This window comes from Trichomycterus rosablanca, chromosome 17 (genome assembly GCF_030014385.1).
Source record: "Trichomycterus rosablanca isolate fTriRos1 chromosome 17, fTriRos1.hap1, whole genome shotgun sequence".
NCBI classification, from domain to species: domain Eukaryota; kingdom Metazoa; phylum Chordata; class Actinopteri; order Siluriformes; family Trichomycteridae; genus Trichomycterus; species Trichomycterus rosablanca.
Window position 1 is genome coordinate 6231686 of NC_086004.1, and position 19679 is coordinate 6251364.

At 39.0% G+C, this 19679-nt stretch overlaps 1 protein-coding gene across 1 annotated transcript; it reads right to left on the minus strand.

Moving 5' to 3' along the window:
• Positions 1-1951: 1951 nt before the first annotated feature.
• On the minus strand, positions 1952-15536 carry map2k2a (mitogen-activated protein kinase kinase 2a). Its single transcript, XM_063012928.1, has 11 exons — positions 14986-15536; positions 13447-13657; positions 13218-13364; positions 12593-12670; positions 12125-12176; positions 7297-7421; positions 6912-7125; positions 6142-6200; positions 5965-6026; positions 5677-5722; positions 1952-4970 (listed from the first exon to the last, which is right to left on the minus strand). Exons 1-11 carry the CDS (start codon positions 15069-15071, stop codon positions 4860-4862), a joined length of 1191 nt encoding a protein of 396 aa, XP_062868998.1. The 5' UTR covers positions 15072-15536; the 3' UTR covers positions 1952-4859.
• Between the last annotated feature and the right edge of the window lie 4143 nt (positions 15537-19679).

Here is a 19679-nt window from a genome sequence, read left to right on the forward strand (position 1 = left end):
CCCACAGCCTTAGGTCATGGAGTCCCACCCCAGAAACAAGCCTTGGCACATTCCAAAACACTCAGGGTCTGCCAGCAACACACCCCCCACCACCAGCAAGCAAACACATACTGCTGTTTCACTTACACAGCTTGCAGCATAGCCTGATTATTAATCATTCCAGATGGAAGGTGCCACTTTTCACCCACCTGTTCTTTAGATGCCAAGGTAAACAAAGGTAGACATTTTGAAGCATGGAATGCATATGGCTCTTCAAATGTATCAGAAATAATAGCACAAACTAAACACTTTTCTGTGTAATAATGGGGGAAAACAAAACTACTTGAAACTCACTTGTAAGGACGGTTGTCTATGAAAAAGGAGTTTTGCCAGCAGGGGCACTGGCTACTCGAAATTGCGCCCCCAGGAGTGTGAGTAAATAAATTAGTAAGTGTGCCCTGTGATACCTTGGCACACTGTCCATGTGTTCAGACCTTACACCTGGTGTTTCCTTGGGCTCCAGATTCACCACAACCCTGATTAGAATAATGAAGCTCCTGAAGATGAATGAATAAGTGAATAAATTACCAAATTTTTGTACAAACTCATGAATTCTTTATGCCTTTGGTTATTCTAAACAAGTATAAGTCTTTCTTTTCTGAGATGGTACTACTTCTTTGCAGGAAGAATGTGGTTAGCCTTACCAATGTAGTAAGTTTCCACTTGATCATGACATGTACAGCACAAAGAAATAGGAAAATAATTACTCCTGACTGGCACCATTGCAAAGCTAAGTTAAAATGTATCATCCCTTCCCCACATTTGTGTATGTGGGTGTTTGTGGTGTGGCTGTGTTCCCTGTTTTTTTTTTCTTTATTTAAACCTTGAACTGAGATCATAAGCAAAGCACAGGCTGGCCAGGTCCATGGAGGTGCCTTTGGCAGTCCAGCTGCATGGGTAACAAATGCTAACAGCTACAAGCAAACCTAAAGAAAACCTGGGGACTAGAGTAATATGGAGAGCTACATGGAGAGCTGTCTGTCTAATTTTCTTAGTCCAGCCAGTACATTTATGTGGAGGATAAAAATTAAGTTGACAATGCTAACGAATTAAATTAACTGAGTGAACTGCAAACTTGTATAGCTGAAGAGTAAATTCTTCTGTCTCTGCAGGACATGAACTAGACACATCAACCCACTACTGCAACTTTAATCAAAACATGTTCTTATTTGGGGGTAAAAATAGTAAAGGTGATGCATCTCGACATTAATTGGATGACAAAAAGGCCAGTAAAGGACTACAGGACTTGTGGTACTTAAGGATGTGGGACTCCAAAAGATTAATCAACACATTCTGACCATACAAGACGCTGCCAACAGGCCAGCAGGAAGCATTCTCATGAAGTACTAATAAGACACTGTGGGAATCTATATGGGTCTAAATGCTCATTTGAACAAGTCGAGTAACAGCCCAAATGCTGACCGCAGAATGAACAGCCCCCACTCGATCATCTAGCTACCAACACAGCAAATTCATAATGGTGGGATTCATTCATTGGTTGTTTTTGCTTAGCTTTTTGTATATTTGTGATTTAAAGGTTCGATTTAATGTTATTTTACACCATTAGCAGGAATTACAATCACATGGATTTAACCGACCAGGGTATGAATGAACCAATTAAACCCAGAGAAGGCAATAAAAGCCAAAAAAATCTAATCTATGATCTTTAAAAGCCCCCCCAGCCAGTCTACATGTTTGAGCTACTTCAGCTCCCAACATGCCAGGCAGAAATTACTGATCACCCGATGACTCAGGTGAGGTTTAATAGATAGAACAGGACAAAAATGTAGATTGACAGTGACCCTTCTCTTCTTTAAAGAGCAAATTATAGTAATTCTTAAATGACAAACCAAAAAGTACCAAAACTGTCAAATGACTAATCATAATAAATAAATCAGTCTATTATATGAAAAACATTCATTCACAAAAGTTTTATTTTTGTATTAGAACCATATTTAACACATTTTATATGATAAAATGACTCTTCCCATTGTCTCTACACCATTTAAATGAAAGTAGAAGGAAAAAAAAACAACCAAAGAAGGCTATCTTTTAAGACTGTGAAACAGTAACATTCGTACTGTACATATACTTTTATACACATAAGTGCAGCTATGCATTTATTCAGTTGGAGATGAATGCCAGTGTGAAAACAAAACAGGTCCAACACCAAGCTGAATGTCTGAAAAAGCATTAAAAGCACAGCCCTAACCCAGCTGAACATGATTTGTGCCACCTTAAAATTGTTTTTAGCAAGTAGTTGAATAGAAACTGCAAAAAAATAGGCAGCCAAATGCACTTACCAGCCAGTGAGACAAAGATAACTGATGTGGGGCACCTACACTCCCTTCCACATCAGTCATCCACTAACTGCATTCGATTCATCTGTACTAGTACATGTGCTTGCATAATACATATCTTACATTTAATAAACTGTACGACGTGTACTATGCAGGTCCTTTGTTCATTTTAAACAGAGCTGGCTTAGTATGTGCAATTTGTATGCATTCCAACACAAAGGTCTGGGGATTGTCAGCAGTAATGTGGAGTGCATTATTAGTTTATCTCACACACAAAAATGTAAGATTTCTTAATCCATAGTTAGGGAGGAAAGCTTACATTAAAGCAGCAGGAAAAAAATAGAAATTAAAAATTGAAACCGATTACAGCATAGGCGTGAACTGCAGTTTCAGAAGGAGATGGAACTTATGCATCAGGCAAAGCCAAAGATTAAAGGCATATTAAAAGGCATTTCAGAAATGTAATGTGTTCTGTAGAATGTAATTCTCTGTCAACGAGTAAGAATTATCACCAAAACAGCAAGCATCTTCTTTAAGCTAAGCAAACAATACTTTTATGCAATAAAACTAAACTGATTCCTGATTGATTTAAGGATATTTTAATAAAACAACACTGTTTTCCTGTTTAAAGGAAATTCAATTTGCTTGTAAATCAACAGCTTAAAAGCAACCAATGCTGGAAACTAAATACACATTTAATGTTTATTATTATTAACAAAGGGTGCCGAGTTGCCCTGAAAAGCCTAAGATATTAGAACATAGTTAGATCTGTTGGGTCGGGTTTGGCAGAGATTTGGACTCAAACATTGGTCATCACAGACTGATGTCTCAACCTTAGGCGCTACTTGAGTATTACACGAATGTGCACTGACTTGCCACCTCGCAACCATCAGATTAATCTGCGCCACGCAGTTGATGTTGAAAACAATCCAACACTAGGTGCTTAAAAAAAAAAAAAAACACCTCAGCCAGGAAGGTCTTCAAATTCCTAAACGCCTAAAACGTACATACTGCAGCTTTAACTTGCCTAAACGGTTTAATAAATTTGGTGTGTAATAAAGCCATTGTTTGATATGTTAATACAACATCCTGGCTTTGCAGTGTCTTTAGCTCTGCAGTTAGGCCTGGTTTATGCTTCCCTACAAACATGCTTTCAAAGTTGTCAAATGGGCAGAACCAGAGCAGTTTGGGAGTGCCACCCTGATACAAAAAAGTCTAAACTCACCCTGGCACCGACTGGCCGGAAAAAAAACACAACCATGTGTGCGCAGTGCTTTGGGTTTGCTCTATGGATACCTTGAGACTTTTACAAGCAGTTATAGAGTGTATCAAATTGCAGAATGCAGGACTAAACAGTCAACAGTAAGTGATGCCTATACTGTTTAAAAATATTATTTCAGTATAGTATCAGTTATTTGAGCTGATTATAATAATTTAAAGTAACTGCAATTACCTCAAATAATTACATAATTATGTGGCTTTACTTTACTAATATAATCACATTGCATCATCATCATAATTAGTCAGGCAAAGGCTTTTAAATTGTGGACTATTTGAAGGCACATTTTGCTGTTTACCACAAGTATGTGCTGCAGTTCCTAAAGAAGCTGTGTAAACCGTTTGTCTATATTAGTGATGTTTTATGTTCAGTATGTTTTATGTAATGAAGTTATTTAATCTTGTTGACTATATGTTCTGCTTCTTAGTATGTTTATAACTACTACCATTTACTACAAAAATATACAGTATAAGGGCCCCGTGAAGACACAAAGGCCCTATTCTATTCAAGCCATTGCAGCAGGAGTGTTTCTTGTCCGGGACCACATGAAAAAAAGTGGGTGCAAAGGCAGCAGGTATTCTTATTAGAGAAACTGAAAGAAAACTGAAGCTTGTAGGAAAAATCCACTCTGACGTTAGAGTCTAAACAGGCCTCAGGGACCCGGTACTAAATGACATTGACATTATCTGCTGTGCCACACTGTTTGATGGACAGCTAAAATCCTTATCTTATCCTAAGCTTGCTAAAGCATAAACCAAACTGTATGTCTGCATACAAGCTTAGAGTAAATAGAGCCTAATGGAGTTATGGTAGTTTTCTTTGGTTTAAAACAATTACACCCAAACTCGACCGGAACAGAAATGGATCTTTAGGAACAGAACTGGTTCGAACTGCTGGACTTACGCGGTGCACATTACAATCAAAAATTATAGTAAAAGAGGATATCCCAAATACACTCCTATGCTCTAATGCCATACCAGATGTCCAACCAAAGCAAAATATGAAAGGTTTGAAGCTAAATCCATTGAAATGGAGAGTACCAATGACTGACCTTTTCTAAGCCAGTACCTGCACAAAGCCCTGCAGAAGTCAGAGAGTAAGCATATAGAAGCTGGGAGATATTAAGTGACCTGACATGACTTTTAAGAGCAATTGAAAAGAGAAAACAGAAGCGACAAAGCAGTGGAAGAGCAAAGGTAGAGAAAGTGATTGGGGTGAAGTGAGTAGGTTGTTTGACTAAGTCATTCAGATGTGCGAGTGGGAGTGCTGGGCTGGTTTAGGCCCATGGTTCTGCACAGCCATCCTGCAAAATCCACCTCCTCCACCTCCGCACGCTTAATAAAAGTGTGGCCCTGGAACAAAAGAGAAAGAGGAGGCTTTTAGAACGTCTTACTATTTATACAAAAGCAAAACAAGTGTAAAGTATCTAAATATATATTTTAGCTAGTATGGCTGTAGTGCTGCACAATTTCATTTCATTTAAATTTTATCAACTGCTTTATCCTGCTCAGGGTCGCGGTGGGCCAGGTTTTACAGGGAAACACTGGTCACAAGGCATGTAACACCCAGTACAGAGTGAATTGTCTGTTGTTGATACCTCTGCTTGAGATGTGAACCCTAGATCCCAGCGGTAGCAGCCTGGCGTGATTTACCGCTGTGCCACCCAAGCACCAGCTTAATATTAATATTACACAGAGAAAGATTCAGAAATATTACAGCACAGTTCTAGTAATCAGTAAACAGAGGCATAAATGTTAGAACTGAAACACTCTACATGCTTCCTGATGCCTAAGAAAGTTTTGAGTCACTTATTCTCCTGTAGGCCAGTCATGTGCAATCTTCTCATGAATGCAGTGAATGATTCCTTATATGTACCACCAGTTTAGTCATGTATCTTAAATACAATCAGGGAATTTTAATAACCTGGCTAAGTAACTTTGAAACAATCCCAATGATCATTTTAGTCATTATTGTTCAGCCATACAAAGTAAAATTCAGTCTATGTACAATACTTTATTATTATCTACTGCCAACAGTAGAAAAAGAAACAACAAGCACCATCAACATCTTCAGGTCCGCTCTGTCAGCAGGGTTCTTGATGAGGCTGTGAAACAAACACAAAAAAAAGTCAAACTGCAAACCCCTTGGGTGGTGAGGAATGTGACCACAACCCTACATCCTTTTATCATTTCAAAAATAGCTGACTGCAGCAGACTTTTTAAAGGCAAGTATATGTGTCTATGTGACTACTATGAATACAAGTAGAAAAAGAACAATACTTTTAGCAATTAGCAAAATGCTTTGCACATTCTGTAATCATGCAACACTGATGACAAATGTACTTACCATTTTGTCGCAAAGTCTTGAAAGTCTGAGGTAAACACACCATGAGGCAGCTTGGGTGGGGGCTATAGAAAATAAAGGGAGGAAAGAAGAATCTAATATTGACTGTCTCTTAAAACAATGTGTAAAAAAGAAAAAAAAGAAAAGAAACAAAGATGTGCTTTAAGCAGTTTCTCTGACCTCATTGACAATGTAGTCCAGTAGCTCAAATATGGCCATGGCCGGCCTGCTGTCCATTCCTTGGGGGAAAATAATTTCACAAGTCAACTCAAAGGTTTATATTTTACAGCCAGTTTCTATAGTGGTCTCCAAGGTGTATCTGTTTTATACACTGTAGACCAAAGTAAAGCGGTTTAACCTTAATTAATTTCAATCCATTCCATCTGTAGTAAATTCAATTAACAATGTAATTAAGCTACCCTGTGCTGATAAAAAGATTGCAATCTGCTTATAGTGCCTGTCTATTGGGGCAAATTAATGTTTATGCAACCCATGGACTTTGTGTAAATATTCATGAACTGTAGTGAAGTGCAGTAAGAAACATCTCTCTAGATCTGTATTATTTATTTTTTTTAAAATAGGCCTACTTTTAAAGAGGAGAATTTATATTTATGTGTTAAAATTGAACTCTTTTGGGGACTCTTTTTACCTATACAGTCCCCACCAGTCATTGGTAAAGATGATTAAAGGGTTATAATGTAATAATTCACCTTTTGGCAAATGAGCTACTGATACATAAGGAACATCAAGCTTTTAACTCAAGAAAATTCACTCCAAGAAAAAAAAACTTCTTTAAACGAAACCCTGTGTGCTAGTTATTGACACCCCTTGAAATTCTTAGAAACTGAAACATGAACGCATGTGGTGTTACAGCACATAACTTGCTAGCAAAAAGCCCAGCATTCCCGATTATTTTGCATCTTGATAAAAAGACTAAGGTGTCATTTTACCACTAATGGGACGTCCTGGAGGTCTGGGTCTCGGGGACATGCTGTGTCCCTCCATCCCTGCTCCATCCAGCACAGGCCGACCAAAGATGGCTTCCAGCTCCTTGGCGTCAGGCGGGGGGATGGGGTAGCGGCCGATGGCCAGCTCTACTAGTGACAGGCCCATGCTCCACACGTCCGACTGAACAGTGTAGTGAGTGCCCTGTAGCCTCTCCGGCTGTCGAGGCAGAAAAAACGGGAAAAAACAACAGAATTAACGTCAAATGCAAAACTGGGCTGAGCTGGCAGAGGTTGCCTCCGCACGGCATGCTGCGCTGCTGGGCACGAGCTGGGTTTCTGTCGTTAGGAGTAGGAGTGTGGTGTTGAGAGAGGGAGTGGCCTGACTCACCGACATGTATGAGCGTGTTCCCACGAAGGAGTTGGCCATGGAGTCGATGAGCTGGCCGCTCACACCAAAGTCGCACAGCTTGATTTCACCGCGCGAGTTCACCAGGATGTTGGAGGGCTTCACGTCTGCAGAAGCCAAAGCACAAGAGAGCGAGAGGGAGAGAAATGAGGTGAAATTCAGGCATGTTTAGGAAAAAGAGGTGTAGGGAGGTTAGGAGTGCCAAAGCCCAAATCCCACCACCTGGCCTATTTCCTCCAGCTTCACTCTGAGGCACCTACTCTGTGCCAAATATTCAACCAGAAAAAACATTTTACACGCAGCACTGCATTGAGCAGACATGTTCAGCTTGCAGAACGCAGAGCTGATTCTTTAAAGAAATATGCATGCCTACAGTTTTATCTCCTCATTGTGCCAACAGCAGAAATGCATTCATGGAATCAATATTACAGATACTGGTGCACATCAACTAAAATTTTCAATCTCTGTAACAATACAAAGTCTAAGATGCTTTCAGGAAAGACTTGAAATCCAAATGTCCAGCAATTCCTTTTTTTAATTCTATTTATGCTTTTTTTTTTTTCTAATAGTATCCACTTACCCAGATATATTACTTCACACCGCCGCAGACCCCTACACTGACCAAGGAGGGCCGTACCTGACATACACCCCCGGTTCAGACTGAGGTGGTGGTGTAATGGCGTAGGCAATGTTTTCATGACGCACATTGGGCCTCTTCTAACAATTAAGCATTGTTGGAATGCCATAGCTGACTAGTTGAGAACAGTGGCTGAACACAATCATCCCTCATATCACCCCAACAATTAATGGTATGTTTTTAAATCTGTGATTCCACATTTAGTGGTTGTTTTCACTGCCAAGTGACCTATACTGTACCTAAATACTTAAGCTAAATTTGGCGGTGTGGGGTCTTGTCCCAACAACATTCTGATAACTAGTCCAATAAACTTAACCACTGAGCTACAAGTCATATTAAAATGGTTTTAACTGGTACCCAGTTTAATTCACTATACTTTAGATACAAAAGCTTTCCTTTATTTATTATCCAAAACTGCATTCCTATTTAGTTATTGGTAATATTTACCTCTTTATATAGTAGACTTTGTATTTTATTTCCTCAATTACTGATTAACAGACACCCCTGGGCACCCTCAATACAAAAGAAGATGTCTTGTTATAAACATTTGTTCTGAATATCAGATGAATAAAAAAAGCATAGGCAAAGTTTTAAATAAAAAGCAAAATGATAAAAGCAAGTTTTCAAACTTATCAAGCCAGTGTTACAAAGTTCTGCATAAAGCCAGAATCGTTCTGCATGTCCTCCCTCATCAGACTCACTTCAGAACAATTTCCAGAGGGGCAAGCTCAAAGGGATTCGACTAAACACAGGCAAAGTGAGGTGATGTAAAAGAGGGAGAAGAATAAGAATAGAGGGGGTTGCAGGGTGCGGCTGCCATATAATCACATCCGCAAAGCCGTAATTACCAGCCAAGCTCCCAGACAGCTCCATGCTCACTTGCTGACTCTTAATGTCACAACAGCACAACTACAGACCTAGTTCTCCCTCATGAGCTTGTTCAGCTCCAACCCAACTCCTACAACACTTACATGACCTCAACAACATCTAGTCAGCCATTTCAGGTTCAGCCATGGTCTTATTTTACAACGTCAGTAAGGGAAGGCAACATGATAACCAACAGCTACTACAGAGAGCAGATAAAATATGGAAAAACAGGACCTCACAGTTGCAAGCAGCGGCTCAGGTGAGATATGTTACACTAACTGCCACTTAGCAACATGTATCAAACAGTTAGCATCTTGGTATGAGACATTTTAAGCAGTGATGCAACTAAAGTGTAAAAGAGGCCAAAATGCCTGAACAGCAGGTTGATCAGACAGGAAAACAGAAACCCTTTGTAATAAAGGCAGATCTGCAAAGATACATAATCTGATAACAGAAACTTAAAACCTGGACCCCTAAACAATGGCACCACATTTCCTATATATTTCCAACACTTTCTGCAAATTTAGGTTTGGAGGAAATCAAAGTATGGCATGATTGGGTTAACCCTAATGCTATAGCCAGCCACCTTATATTACACAACAAAAAGTAATTATGAGGCAAATTTATAGGTGTAAGTGCACCTTTCGGCTTGAACAAATGATGTTACCTTATTCCAGAATGATAATGCCCACATACAAACTGCTAAAATATTTAGGCCATCCTATGGGAGTACTTCATTCCTCAAAGAACTGGATTTCAGTTAACTGCTTTATCAGGGTCAAGGTCGCCGCAGGTCTGGTTCAAACGAAAAACACTAGGTGCAAAGCCTGAATACCCTGGACAGGGTGGCAGGGCTTCGGATATCAACACCCACCATATCCCATATTGCTACCCCACATATATAGCCAATCATGTCTCTCTAGATGCCTGGCCAGTCGATAGCATGATAGACTAGAATAAAAGACAGCTGTGTTACTCGAGTGCCTAGTCCTGAAAATTTCCAACATAGAATATTCTGTATATTAGCAGAACAAAACAGATGAAAGCTGTTCTGGGGTGGTCCTACATCTTATTACCTTCCCCATAATAATAAATTGTAACAGGTTTCTATTATTTTGTCCAGGGTTGTACAGCAAGGCACATTTATTACAATTAATGAACATTTTCTATTTTGAATGATCCTGGCTGCCTAATGCATGTTACTTTATCATCATTATTTCATAGCAGCCACTTACATTATTCATAAATTATGTTTGGAAGATGGCTGTATCTTCAGTGAGAGAGTATTATACCCTTACCAAGCTTGTGCAAGTAAAATGTAAGCACTAGCAGGATACATTTTAAGAAGTAAGCCGAGTTCATGTGGTGCCTCTGTGGTAACTACAAAACACCATGTCTTAGAATTGTTTAAACAAAGTGTTTAAACACTTAGAGGGCAAGACATTTTTTTGGGGGAAAAAACTACATTACATAAACACAGGGGGGAAACAGAAAAACAATAACAGGGAAAAAACTGACAGAGTCTAGACATAACTTGGTAAATACAGTCAGTCAGATGCACAAATTTGGCACCCCTGGTAAATACTTATAGATCGTCATCATAAAAAAAGTTGAGAGGGCGCAGAGTAAGAAATCTAAGAGCACTCCTCAATAAAAAAAAAAATCTTTGTGGACTCTCCACTTTCAGTCCACCACAGGTTTAGGTGTGGGACTGAAATGACAATGGTTAAAGCCACATTCAGTGCCCAATACCAATCTTGACCCAATTTTAGCTACTTGGCAAAAGCAGTTCATTATATTATCGATCCTAACAAGGTTCCTAGGGTCTTTACAAATCCATTACCATACTCAAACGTGAGGACTGGGTTCCCTTCTGTATATACAACCTTCTTATGACAAAACCACCTGAAGTGTATGCTACAGAATAACTTTGCTTAAGTCACATTTTTATAGAGAGACTGCTGGTCTACCTGATTTGGCCAAACTCCATTTCCTTCTTAGTTTATACAGGCTTGGGACTGACGCTGAGAGCACACTGACAAATGTACCTCCCAATGATTAGGCAAGCTATCGGATCCTATCGGTAGTGGGCAAGCGGAATTCACGGCTGCGCCACACGTTAATCACAATCACTGCAATTAAGCTTGACAGCTTCAATGACATTTGCTTGAAATGTCGGAAATATTTATAGAATGGATAGAATTAAATTGTATAAAGTATTGCTTCCTTTCACACAACTTCACTTATTTTGAGGCTGGAGGTTTAAGGTGACTGATTCGATAGTTAGTGTCCCAGTAGATTTCTAAGAAGCTCTTTATAGTATTTGAAGCATGTAAGGGTGGTCGTAATTGTGCTGAAAGCCATTTATTTTTTCGAAAATCATCCACATTAGTGGGTAAAATGATCTGAATGGTTCACAAAAGTCTACAGCGCCTCTCACAGCACTTTTAACGTTAAACCCTTCATTACAAGTGTTTACCACAACTCTGGAGTTATGCTGAATTACGTCCCCTGCAATTCTAACTCAAACACGAAAACATTTAAGTTTTCAAGCTTTTCTCACAGTAATAAAGGTGAGTACATGCTGAATATTAGGGATCAGAGATGCTGTCAGGGATTTCAGCCCCATGAAAAGATATCACACCGGGCCCCACCACCCCTGCCCACCACCCCTGCCCACCACCCCTGGCCCCACCAACCCTGAAAACTGAAGACTGATATTCTTTATAAGAAAAGTGATATAGGTCATCTTTTACAGTTTTAAACGCAATTCTAATAGTAAAACTCTTAAAATAGAACATTCTCTTTCCTCTCTTTTGTCTCTCCTGTTTTAGTTTCCTTTCTTTCCATTTCTGGTTACCAGATTTTCATTTAAATTGAGACAAAAGTTCACTGCAAGCAAATACCATTCACACCTGAGTTGAAAATGGACCGAACCATTTAAATAGAAGGGTGGAGTACAAAAGCTCTCTGAATGTTTACTTTTGCCAAAAAAGAAGAGAAAATGGGAAGAGGAAGTTTGTTTTAAATAAAATATTCAATAATTGGTGATAGTTTAATCATTTAATATTGCAAAATATTTTCTAATTTCCTTCGGGATCAATAAAGTATCCATCCATCCATCCATCCATCTATAAATAAATACCTAATGTTCAAATAATTTTAGGTCACCCGTCAGCTATCAGCCTAATTTTTTCCACCATATGGCATTCCTACTATTCAGTTCGGGCCAATGTAGTACCAGTTTGCACATGTACACACACGTCGTTTCAAAAACATAAGCTGTAAGTGTTTCTGTTACATTACCTCTGTGCATGATTTGGTGCTTTTCCCTTAGATAAGCAAGTCCCCGAAGTACCTGTGGAACAATCAGAACAATTCATCATTAAATGAGTAATAACAAGACACTTTCAAGAGCAGGTATATTAATGCTTCCCCACTTAGCCTCAATTAGTGGAGTTTAAGTATTACATAAATTTTTAATATTTGTTTTCTTGCCAAACCACTTCCCCTTAATATCGAATGAGCCTAGATATATTTAATAATAAGCAGAAGATTAAAATTAGCAGCAATTAGCAGAAGCATTTAATCAAACCAACTTACAACTGGGCCTGTATACAATCCAAACAAATGAGGGTTAAGGATCTTGCTCACTGGTCCAACAGTAGCAACCTGACAGATGTGGGGTTTTAACCAGCAAACCTTCTGATTACTAGTCCAATACCTTAACCTTTTAACCTTAAACCGTTACAGCTGGAGAAGACGAATACTCACCGCAATACTAACTTTCCCTAAGATTTCCTCTGGAATTCTTCTAGCTTCTTTTAATACCTGATCCAGCGAACCTCCATCCTGAAAAAGATGTCAGTGTCATGTTACAAAATCTCAGTGTCATGTTATAACCACATTCTAACAGATGATAATCAATGATAAATTAAACAGATCAACTATTCAGCCTTGACGTATGCCTGTTAAAAACAAGACTACAAGGTAAAATTTGGTCACATGGAGACTAGCGTAGCTCTCAGTAGAGATACGGCTCTGTGTGGGAACCCAAAACTTGTAGGTGATAAGAAGCGGCCACAGATTGGACACGTGTCAGAGGGGGAGTGTGGCGATTTTACTTCACCACTAGACAGCCACAGCAGGAAATATAGATTGTTTTTTAATGTTTCAAAAAACCATATCTAACAATAAACAATAAACCTGGACACTTAATAGAGACCTGAATATGCCTTAATGTTTATCATTAATAAAAAATATACATTTATGACAATATTACATATTAACCAGTACTGTTTTGTGGCTTTATAAGCTTATAGTCCAAATCTTTCAAAAGCCTGAGATCTAAAATGAATGACACTTAGAAACTTTGACCTTTATCAAGCTCCTTACTTACCATGTGCTCCATGCAAATACTAATCTCTCCATCGCTGTAGAAAGCCCCATAAAAACCCACAATGTATGGAGAATTACACTCATGCAGCACTTGCAGCTCACGAATAATCTGGTTTCTGATGGCCGGTTTGATTTCCAAATGAATGAGCTGCAATAAAAAGATAATAAAATCAGTCACTTTCATTTAGCTGGTCACTGTAGAAAGAATGCAAGTCTAACAGACGCTGTACCTTTCTGGCCATGACCAGTCTCGATGGTTTGTGGCGCACTTTGTGGACCACCCCACCATTCCCTGCTCCCAGTTCACAGATAGGCTCAAAGTCATCATCTTTCAGCTCACCAACTTGGGCTTTCTGGGTGAGAAAAGCCTCAAGACGCTTCCTCTGCTGCTCATCCAGGTCCAGCTCCCCTAGCTTCTTCTGCAAGGCTTCCAGGTTAGCTCTAATAACAGAGGAATAAATTATGTTCTCTGTAACAAGTTCTGTGTGTTTAGACAACATCAAATCAGAAATATGTTATCCTAAATTTGTCAAATCAAAAAAACCCATCAAATCAGAAGAACATTGGACAGCCTAAAAGAAAACCATGGAGATTCGTGAAGAACATGCTGCTTACAGGCAAAGACCCGAGGCAAGGACCAAACCTAGTTTGCCCTGGTGCTGTGCATGACCGCCATATACATAGTGTATATTAATGCAAGTTATGGACACCCCTGGAAAAATGCCAAAATGAATGAGTAGAACGAGCACTTAGGTGGAACAGTGGTCTATTACGCACAATAGGGCAGTGGAACCTCAGCAGTTCCATTCAGAAGGCTGCCGGTTTAAGCCCTCTACCGCCACTCAAGTTGCCACTGTTGGGTCCCTTAACTGCTCAGGCATGTTTCCTGTACAAAACGTGTGATTTTTACTTAGATAATTAACAAAACATGGAAGTTGAAAGGGTGTCCAAACTTTAGGGAAATTTACATTTTACATTTACAGCATTTAGCAGACGCTTTTATCATTAAAGTTTAGTTTATATGAAACATAATGATCTGAAATCACTTCATGAAGGAAACAAAAATCCTGACACTTTACTTTTTCCACCCTTTGTATATAATAACAGTATTAGGAGGGTGTTGTGGCAACATGTTTTGCTACAGATTAAGTGGGTGGAGGTACCTATGCTTTTTCATCAGCTACTGAGGGTTAAGGGCCTTGCTCAAGGGCCCAACAGTGGCAACCTGGCAGTGGTGGGGCCTGAACCAGTGACCTTTCCAGTAGGCACTAATCCAGAACCTTAACCACTAGGCTACAACTGCCCATATAGTTTGTAAATGAATACCATAATTGTTTTGCTGGTTACATTTGGTGAATGTAAGTTTGATTTATATTGACGGTATGATATATTTGACTATATCAGACAGCCTCAGTGAGTGTACTGTAGTGTAATGTACTGTACTGTAGTGTACTGTACTGTACTGTAGTGTACTGTACTGTACTGTAGTGTAATGTACTGTAGTGTACTGTAGTGTACTGTACTGTACTGTAGTGTACTGTACTGTAGTGTAATGTACTGTACTGTAATGTACTGTAGTGTACTGTACTGTACTGTAGTGTACTGTACTGTAGTGTAATGTACTGTACTGTAGTGTAATGTACTGTAGTGTAATGTACTGTACTGTACTGTAATGTACTGTAATGTACTGTAGTGTAGTGTAGTGTACTGTAGTGTAATGTATTGTAGTGTAGTGTAGTGTACTGTAGTGTGTGGTGGTGAGTACTCACTCAGAAGCAGCATCAGAGTTGCTGGCCGCTTGTCCTTCTCCTATAGGGTTGATATTCAGTGGAAGCGGTCTTTTCTTTGGAGCCATGACTTGATATTAGTTTTACCGATTGATAGCTCAAAAAGTTGTGTAATTAATCTACAATTACAATACCGAATTATTATAAACAGTAGCAGTGAGGTTAACGTTGGGAGTCTGTCATGCTCACTGAAGAGACGCTCGGTCAGGTAGAATATTGCAGCTCCTCACACAGACAGAAGATGTGTGTGTGTGTGTGTGTGTGTGTGTACCAAAATCTCTGAGAGTTGTAAATAAATCAGTGTAATAAAGAAAATAAAGAGAGATGCTGCGGGTTCATGGCTGTACGAGGTGTTTCGGTTGCAGTATACCAGTAGAGACTCGGATCAGCTCAGCTCGGCGCGGCCCTGCTGGTTCCTGTATAAAGCTCGGCTCCGGACTGATCACCGCAGCTTTAAGCTTCTCTCTTAACGCACAGCAGTCTGTATTATTTAGCGAGGAGCTGCAGGATCAGATCATGTCGGCGTGTGTAATGTCGCTGCGGAATGTGCACTTCAAAATCCCGCAGTTCTCCTCAAATACTGCAGAAATAAAATCCGGTACAGGAAGCAGCTCTGCGACCGGGGTGAGGAGGGTGAGGAGGGTGAGGGAGGGAGCTTGTGAGTCTCGCGAGACCGCAAACATCGCGATAATACGAGGGAGTAAAACTTTCCACATGTACGGACCTTGAGGTAAAACAAGATAGCAAGTGTTCTTTTTCCACACAGTGATCAGACCTAACTGAGATGTTTAGGTTATAATTTAAAGTGACTGTGTACAATTTTAAACGTTTCAAGATACATATAGGCACTACTGGACCAGTAATCAAAAGGTTGCCACTGTTGGGCCCTTGAGCAAGACCCTTAACCCTCAAATGCTCAGACAATATACTGTATACTGTAACACTACTGTAAGTCACTTTGTATAAAAGTGTCTGCCAAATGTTGTAAATGTAACACACCTGACTAATAAAGCTTATGAACTTATTATGCATATTGTTATTGCTGAATGATTGTAGAATGTCCTTTTGTGCCCAGTTGTTGTTGTGTGTTACATGGTTAAAATAGATAAATAAATTAAAACGAGGGAGTAAAACTTTCCACATATACGGACCTTGAAGTAAAACAAGATAGCAAGTGTTCTTTTCCACACAGTGATCAGACCTAACTGAGATGTTTAGGTTATAATTTAAAGTGACTATACAATTTTAAACATTTCACGATACCTTTAGGCACTACTGGACTAGTAATCAAAAGGTCACTGGTTCAAGCCCCACCACTGCCAGGCTGCCACTGTTGAACCCTTGAGAAAGGCTCTTAACCCTAAATTGTTCAGACAATGTATACTATCGCAGTACTGTAAGTCGCTTTGAATAAAAGTGTCTGCCAAATGCTGTAAATGTAAGACACCTGACCAATAAAGCTTATATTGTTATTGCTGAATGATAGTAGAATGTCCTTTTGTGTCCAGTGGTTGTTGTGCTGTCCTAAATTAATTTAAAATAGATAATACATTTAAAAATGTTCCCTGTCTACCTAGGAGAGATTTTGTTTATTTTAGGTTTTCACAGTTTAAGTTGGCTTTTTATAAATGTATTAATTATTTATCATTTGTTATAATTATCAAATGTACTGTTTAGGCCACTGAGTGACACTGTGGACCATCATAGCATAAATTTTTCCCCGTAAAGTATTCACAGATTTTTACTATCATCTGCTGGCTGGTCAGGGTCGTGGTTAGTCTTGCACCACCGATAAAAAGAAATTTTCTGTGACGTTTAGGTCATAAGATTGGCTAGGCCAAGCAACCACATTTTAAAGTATTACAAGTTTGTTTCTAAGCCACCGAAATGATGTGTTACGTTATCCCATAATAACGTCTCCCAGTACTGTTTGCAGAGCAGCAGCTCCATATCATGATGCTTCCATCTCCATATTTTACTGTTGATATGATGTCCGTGAGATTATTCACACAAAAAATCTTTCTCCAAACATGAAGCATCTTTGCGCTAATTTGTCTTAATTGTTTAGTGAGATGCAAGGAAGAATAAAGAACACTAGTGCAATTCATAACTGCTTCAGTAAAAAAATGTACTGCTGGTTTCTTTCTATTATTCAGTATCACTGACCACAGAGTACATTGAAAACACTTGCATGGCACACTTGTCTGGGTATGATTACTTACAGTTCTCAAGCAAGTTTTCACTTGTTGATTATCAAACCAATAACAGTATATTTGTGGTATTTACTGGATCTGCAGCTTTTTCCATTCCAGTGTTTTCTAGAACTTTAGGAAGCTCATTTGCCATTATCAAAATTACTTTTTGCTTTAAATCTATTTAACCAATGTATATTATTAAAAACAGCTGTAGTTATCACAAGAACCTATACATATTCAGACATTCAGTTTATATGGAACATAATGATCTGAGATCACAAAGGACATCATGAAGGAAACAAAAATCCTGATACCTCACTTCTGAAGACTTTACTTTTTCCACCCTTTGCATATTATAGTAGTATTAGGAGGGTGTTGTGGTAACCTGTTTTGCTACAGATTAAGTGGGTGGAGGTACTTTTTCATCAGCTTTTCTAGATTAAGATGGTATGTGACAGTGTCTGATCTCCCTGAAATGACATCTGTTGCACTGAGACGACTGACCTGACATTGACACAATGCCAGACAATCCTCGTTTAGCTCTCTGTGAGATGACATCTGCTGGTCGCCACCCTTGTTCTCTTTGCATGTGCACCATGTTTCTGGGCTTTGCCTTCTCTTTAACTGTGTCATTGCTGAGCAAACACCCTTTAGGCAGACCTGGGCAGAAGGCTGTACTAACAACAGGCAGCGTTTTCCTTAAAACTTGACCTTTAATTATATATGTGATTCAGTGATTCATACCTGTGTTTGAGATGTTTCATCGGTGGAAGGGTACCGTCTTATTAATAAGTTATTCTAAAAATAATACTATATAGTATACCATATATAATACGTGTTCACTTTTAATTTTAGTTTTAGTAAGTTTATCTAGACATAAATTAAAACAAATACAGAAATAAACAAAAATATCCTTCACACTCGCCTATTCATTTGGTGTTGGAATGTGAAGGCCTAAAGAAGCCTCTATGTCTCCCTCTGTTGTTGCTGAAAGGAATGCTGGGAGGTGCTCCAGCAATGTCAGGGCTATAGACATTTCCATTTAGTTCATTCATAATATTATGTTCTGTGACATCCACAATGGTAATATCAAAAAACTCAGTTAATCCAATAGTACTTATATTTTACCAAAAATGTACACCAAGTGTGCCACCTAATGGAGAAATTTAGGATCTGCCCTGTCATTTCAAGTGAGTCTACAATTCAGCCCTGGATAAGACACAATAGCTTGATAGTTTCGTATTTGACTAAGCATATTACACTCTTTTGCAGTTTGGAACCAAAATACTGACCATTTCAATGCCACAGCAGATATTGAGATTCATAAGACCAGACAACATTAACTGTGTAATTCAGGTAAGCCTGGTAAGTATGCATTGCAGCATCAGAAGCCTGTTTTAGGCTAACCTGATGTGGTCTACTGACATCCACTTGAGGGTTTGACAACTGGACTTTCTTAGGAGCTTTTCTACTAAACATGACTGGTAAAAAGTGGTTATTTAGGTTACCATAGTGTTCCTGGCAGTTCAAACCAGTCTGGCTATTCTCCTCTGACTTCTCTTTCACGAAGGAGTTTCTGTTAGCAGAAATGCCCATCACTAGATGTTTTCTGTTCCTTGCACCAATTGGCGTAAACTTTAAAAACAGAGAAAAACTCCCAAGACATCAGCAGTTTCTTACATACTACCAGTCCATCTGGCACCAACAACCATAATGGTCAAAGTTTCTTCAAAAACATTTAGCCAATTTTATTATTTATATACAGTGGTGTTCAAAAAAAATAGCAGTCCAACACCATTAACCTGATAAATCACTGTTTTCAGTAGAAATGCTATTTCTACATAGCAAAAAATTCACTTGAAAGTGTAGTAGAGTAATGAAAACAAAACAAACCCAACAATTAGGACATACGTGCCACTCATTCTAAGTAATTGAGGCATTGATTAAAAGGGGGTTGTTCAAAATAATAGCAGTGAGGAGTTCAACTGGTGAAGTCATTCATTCTGCAGAAGAACGGGTGTCAATTTTGGCCCTTATTTAAGGTAGGAGGGTGGCAAATGTTGCACAGGTTGGTCATAGCGCATTTCCTTTTGAAATACTGGGTAAAATTCGTTGTTCCAGACATTGTTCTGATGAACAGCGTACTTTGATTAACAAGTTGATTGTAGAGGGAAAAAACATACAGAGAAGTGCAGCAAATTATAGGCTGCTCAGCTAAAATGATCTCAAATGCCTTGAAGTGACAATCAAAACCTGAAAGACGCAGAAGGAAGCGTGGAACTACTGTTCGAATGGATCGAAGAATAGCCAAAATGGCAAATACTCAGCCAATGATCACCTCCAGAAAGATCAAGGAACATCTGAAGTTACCAGTGAGTACAGAAGATGATTAAGTGAAGCCAATTTACCAGCAAGAACTCCTTGCAACTTTGACAATTATGGTTGTTAAGAAAAAGATGTGTCCTGAATGGGGTAAAATTT

Coding starts and splice junctions, on each gene's coding strand:
- map2k2a (XM_063012928.1), bottom strand. CDS start 15,071: ATGGCTCCAAAGAAAAGACCGCTTCCACTGAATATCAACCCTATAGGA. Junction 7,422..12,124: donor GCACCAAATCATGCACAGAG/GTAATGTAACAG, acceptor TGGCTTCTGCAG/ACGTGAAGCCCTCCAACATC. Junction 6,201..6,911: donor TCCAGGACGTCCCATTAGTG/GTAAAATGACAC, acceptor TTTTCCCCCAAG/GAATGGACAGCAGGCCGGCC.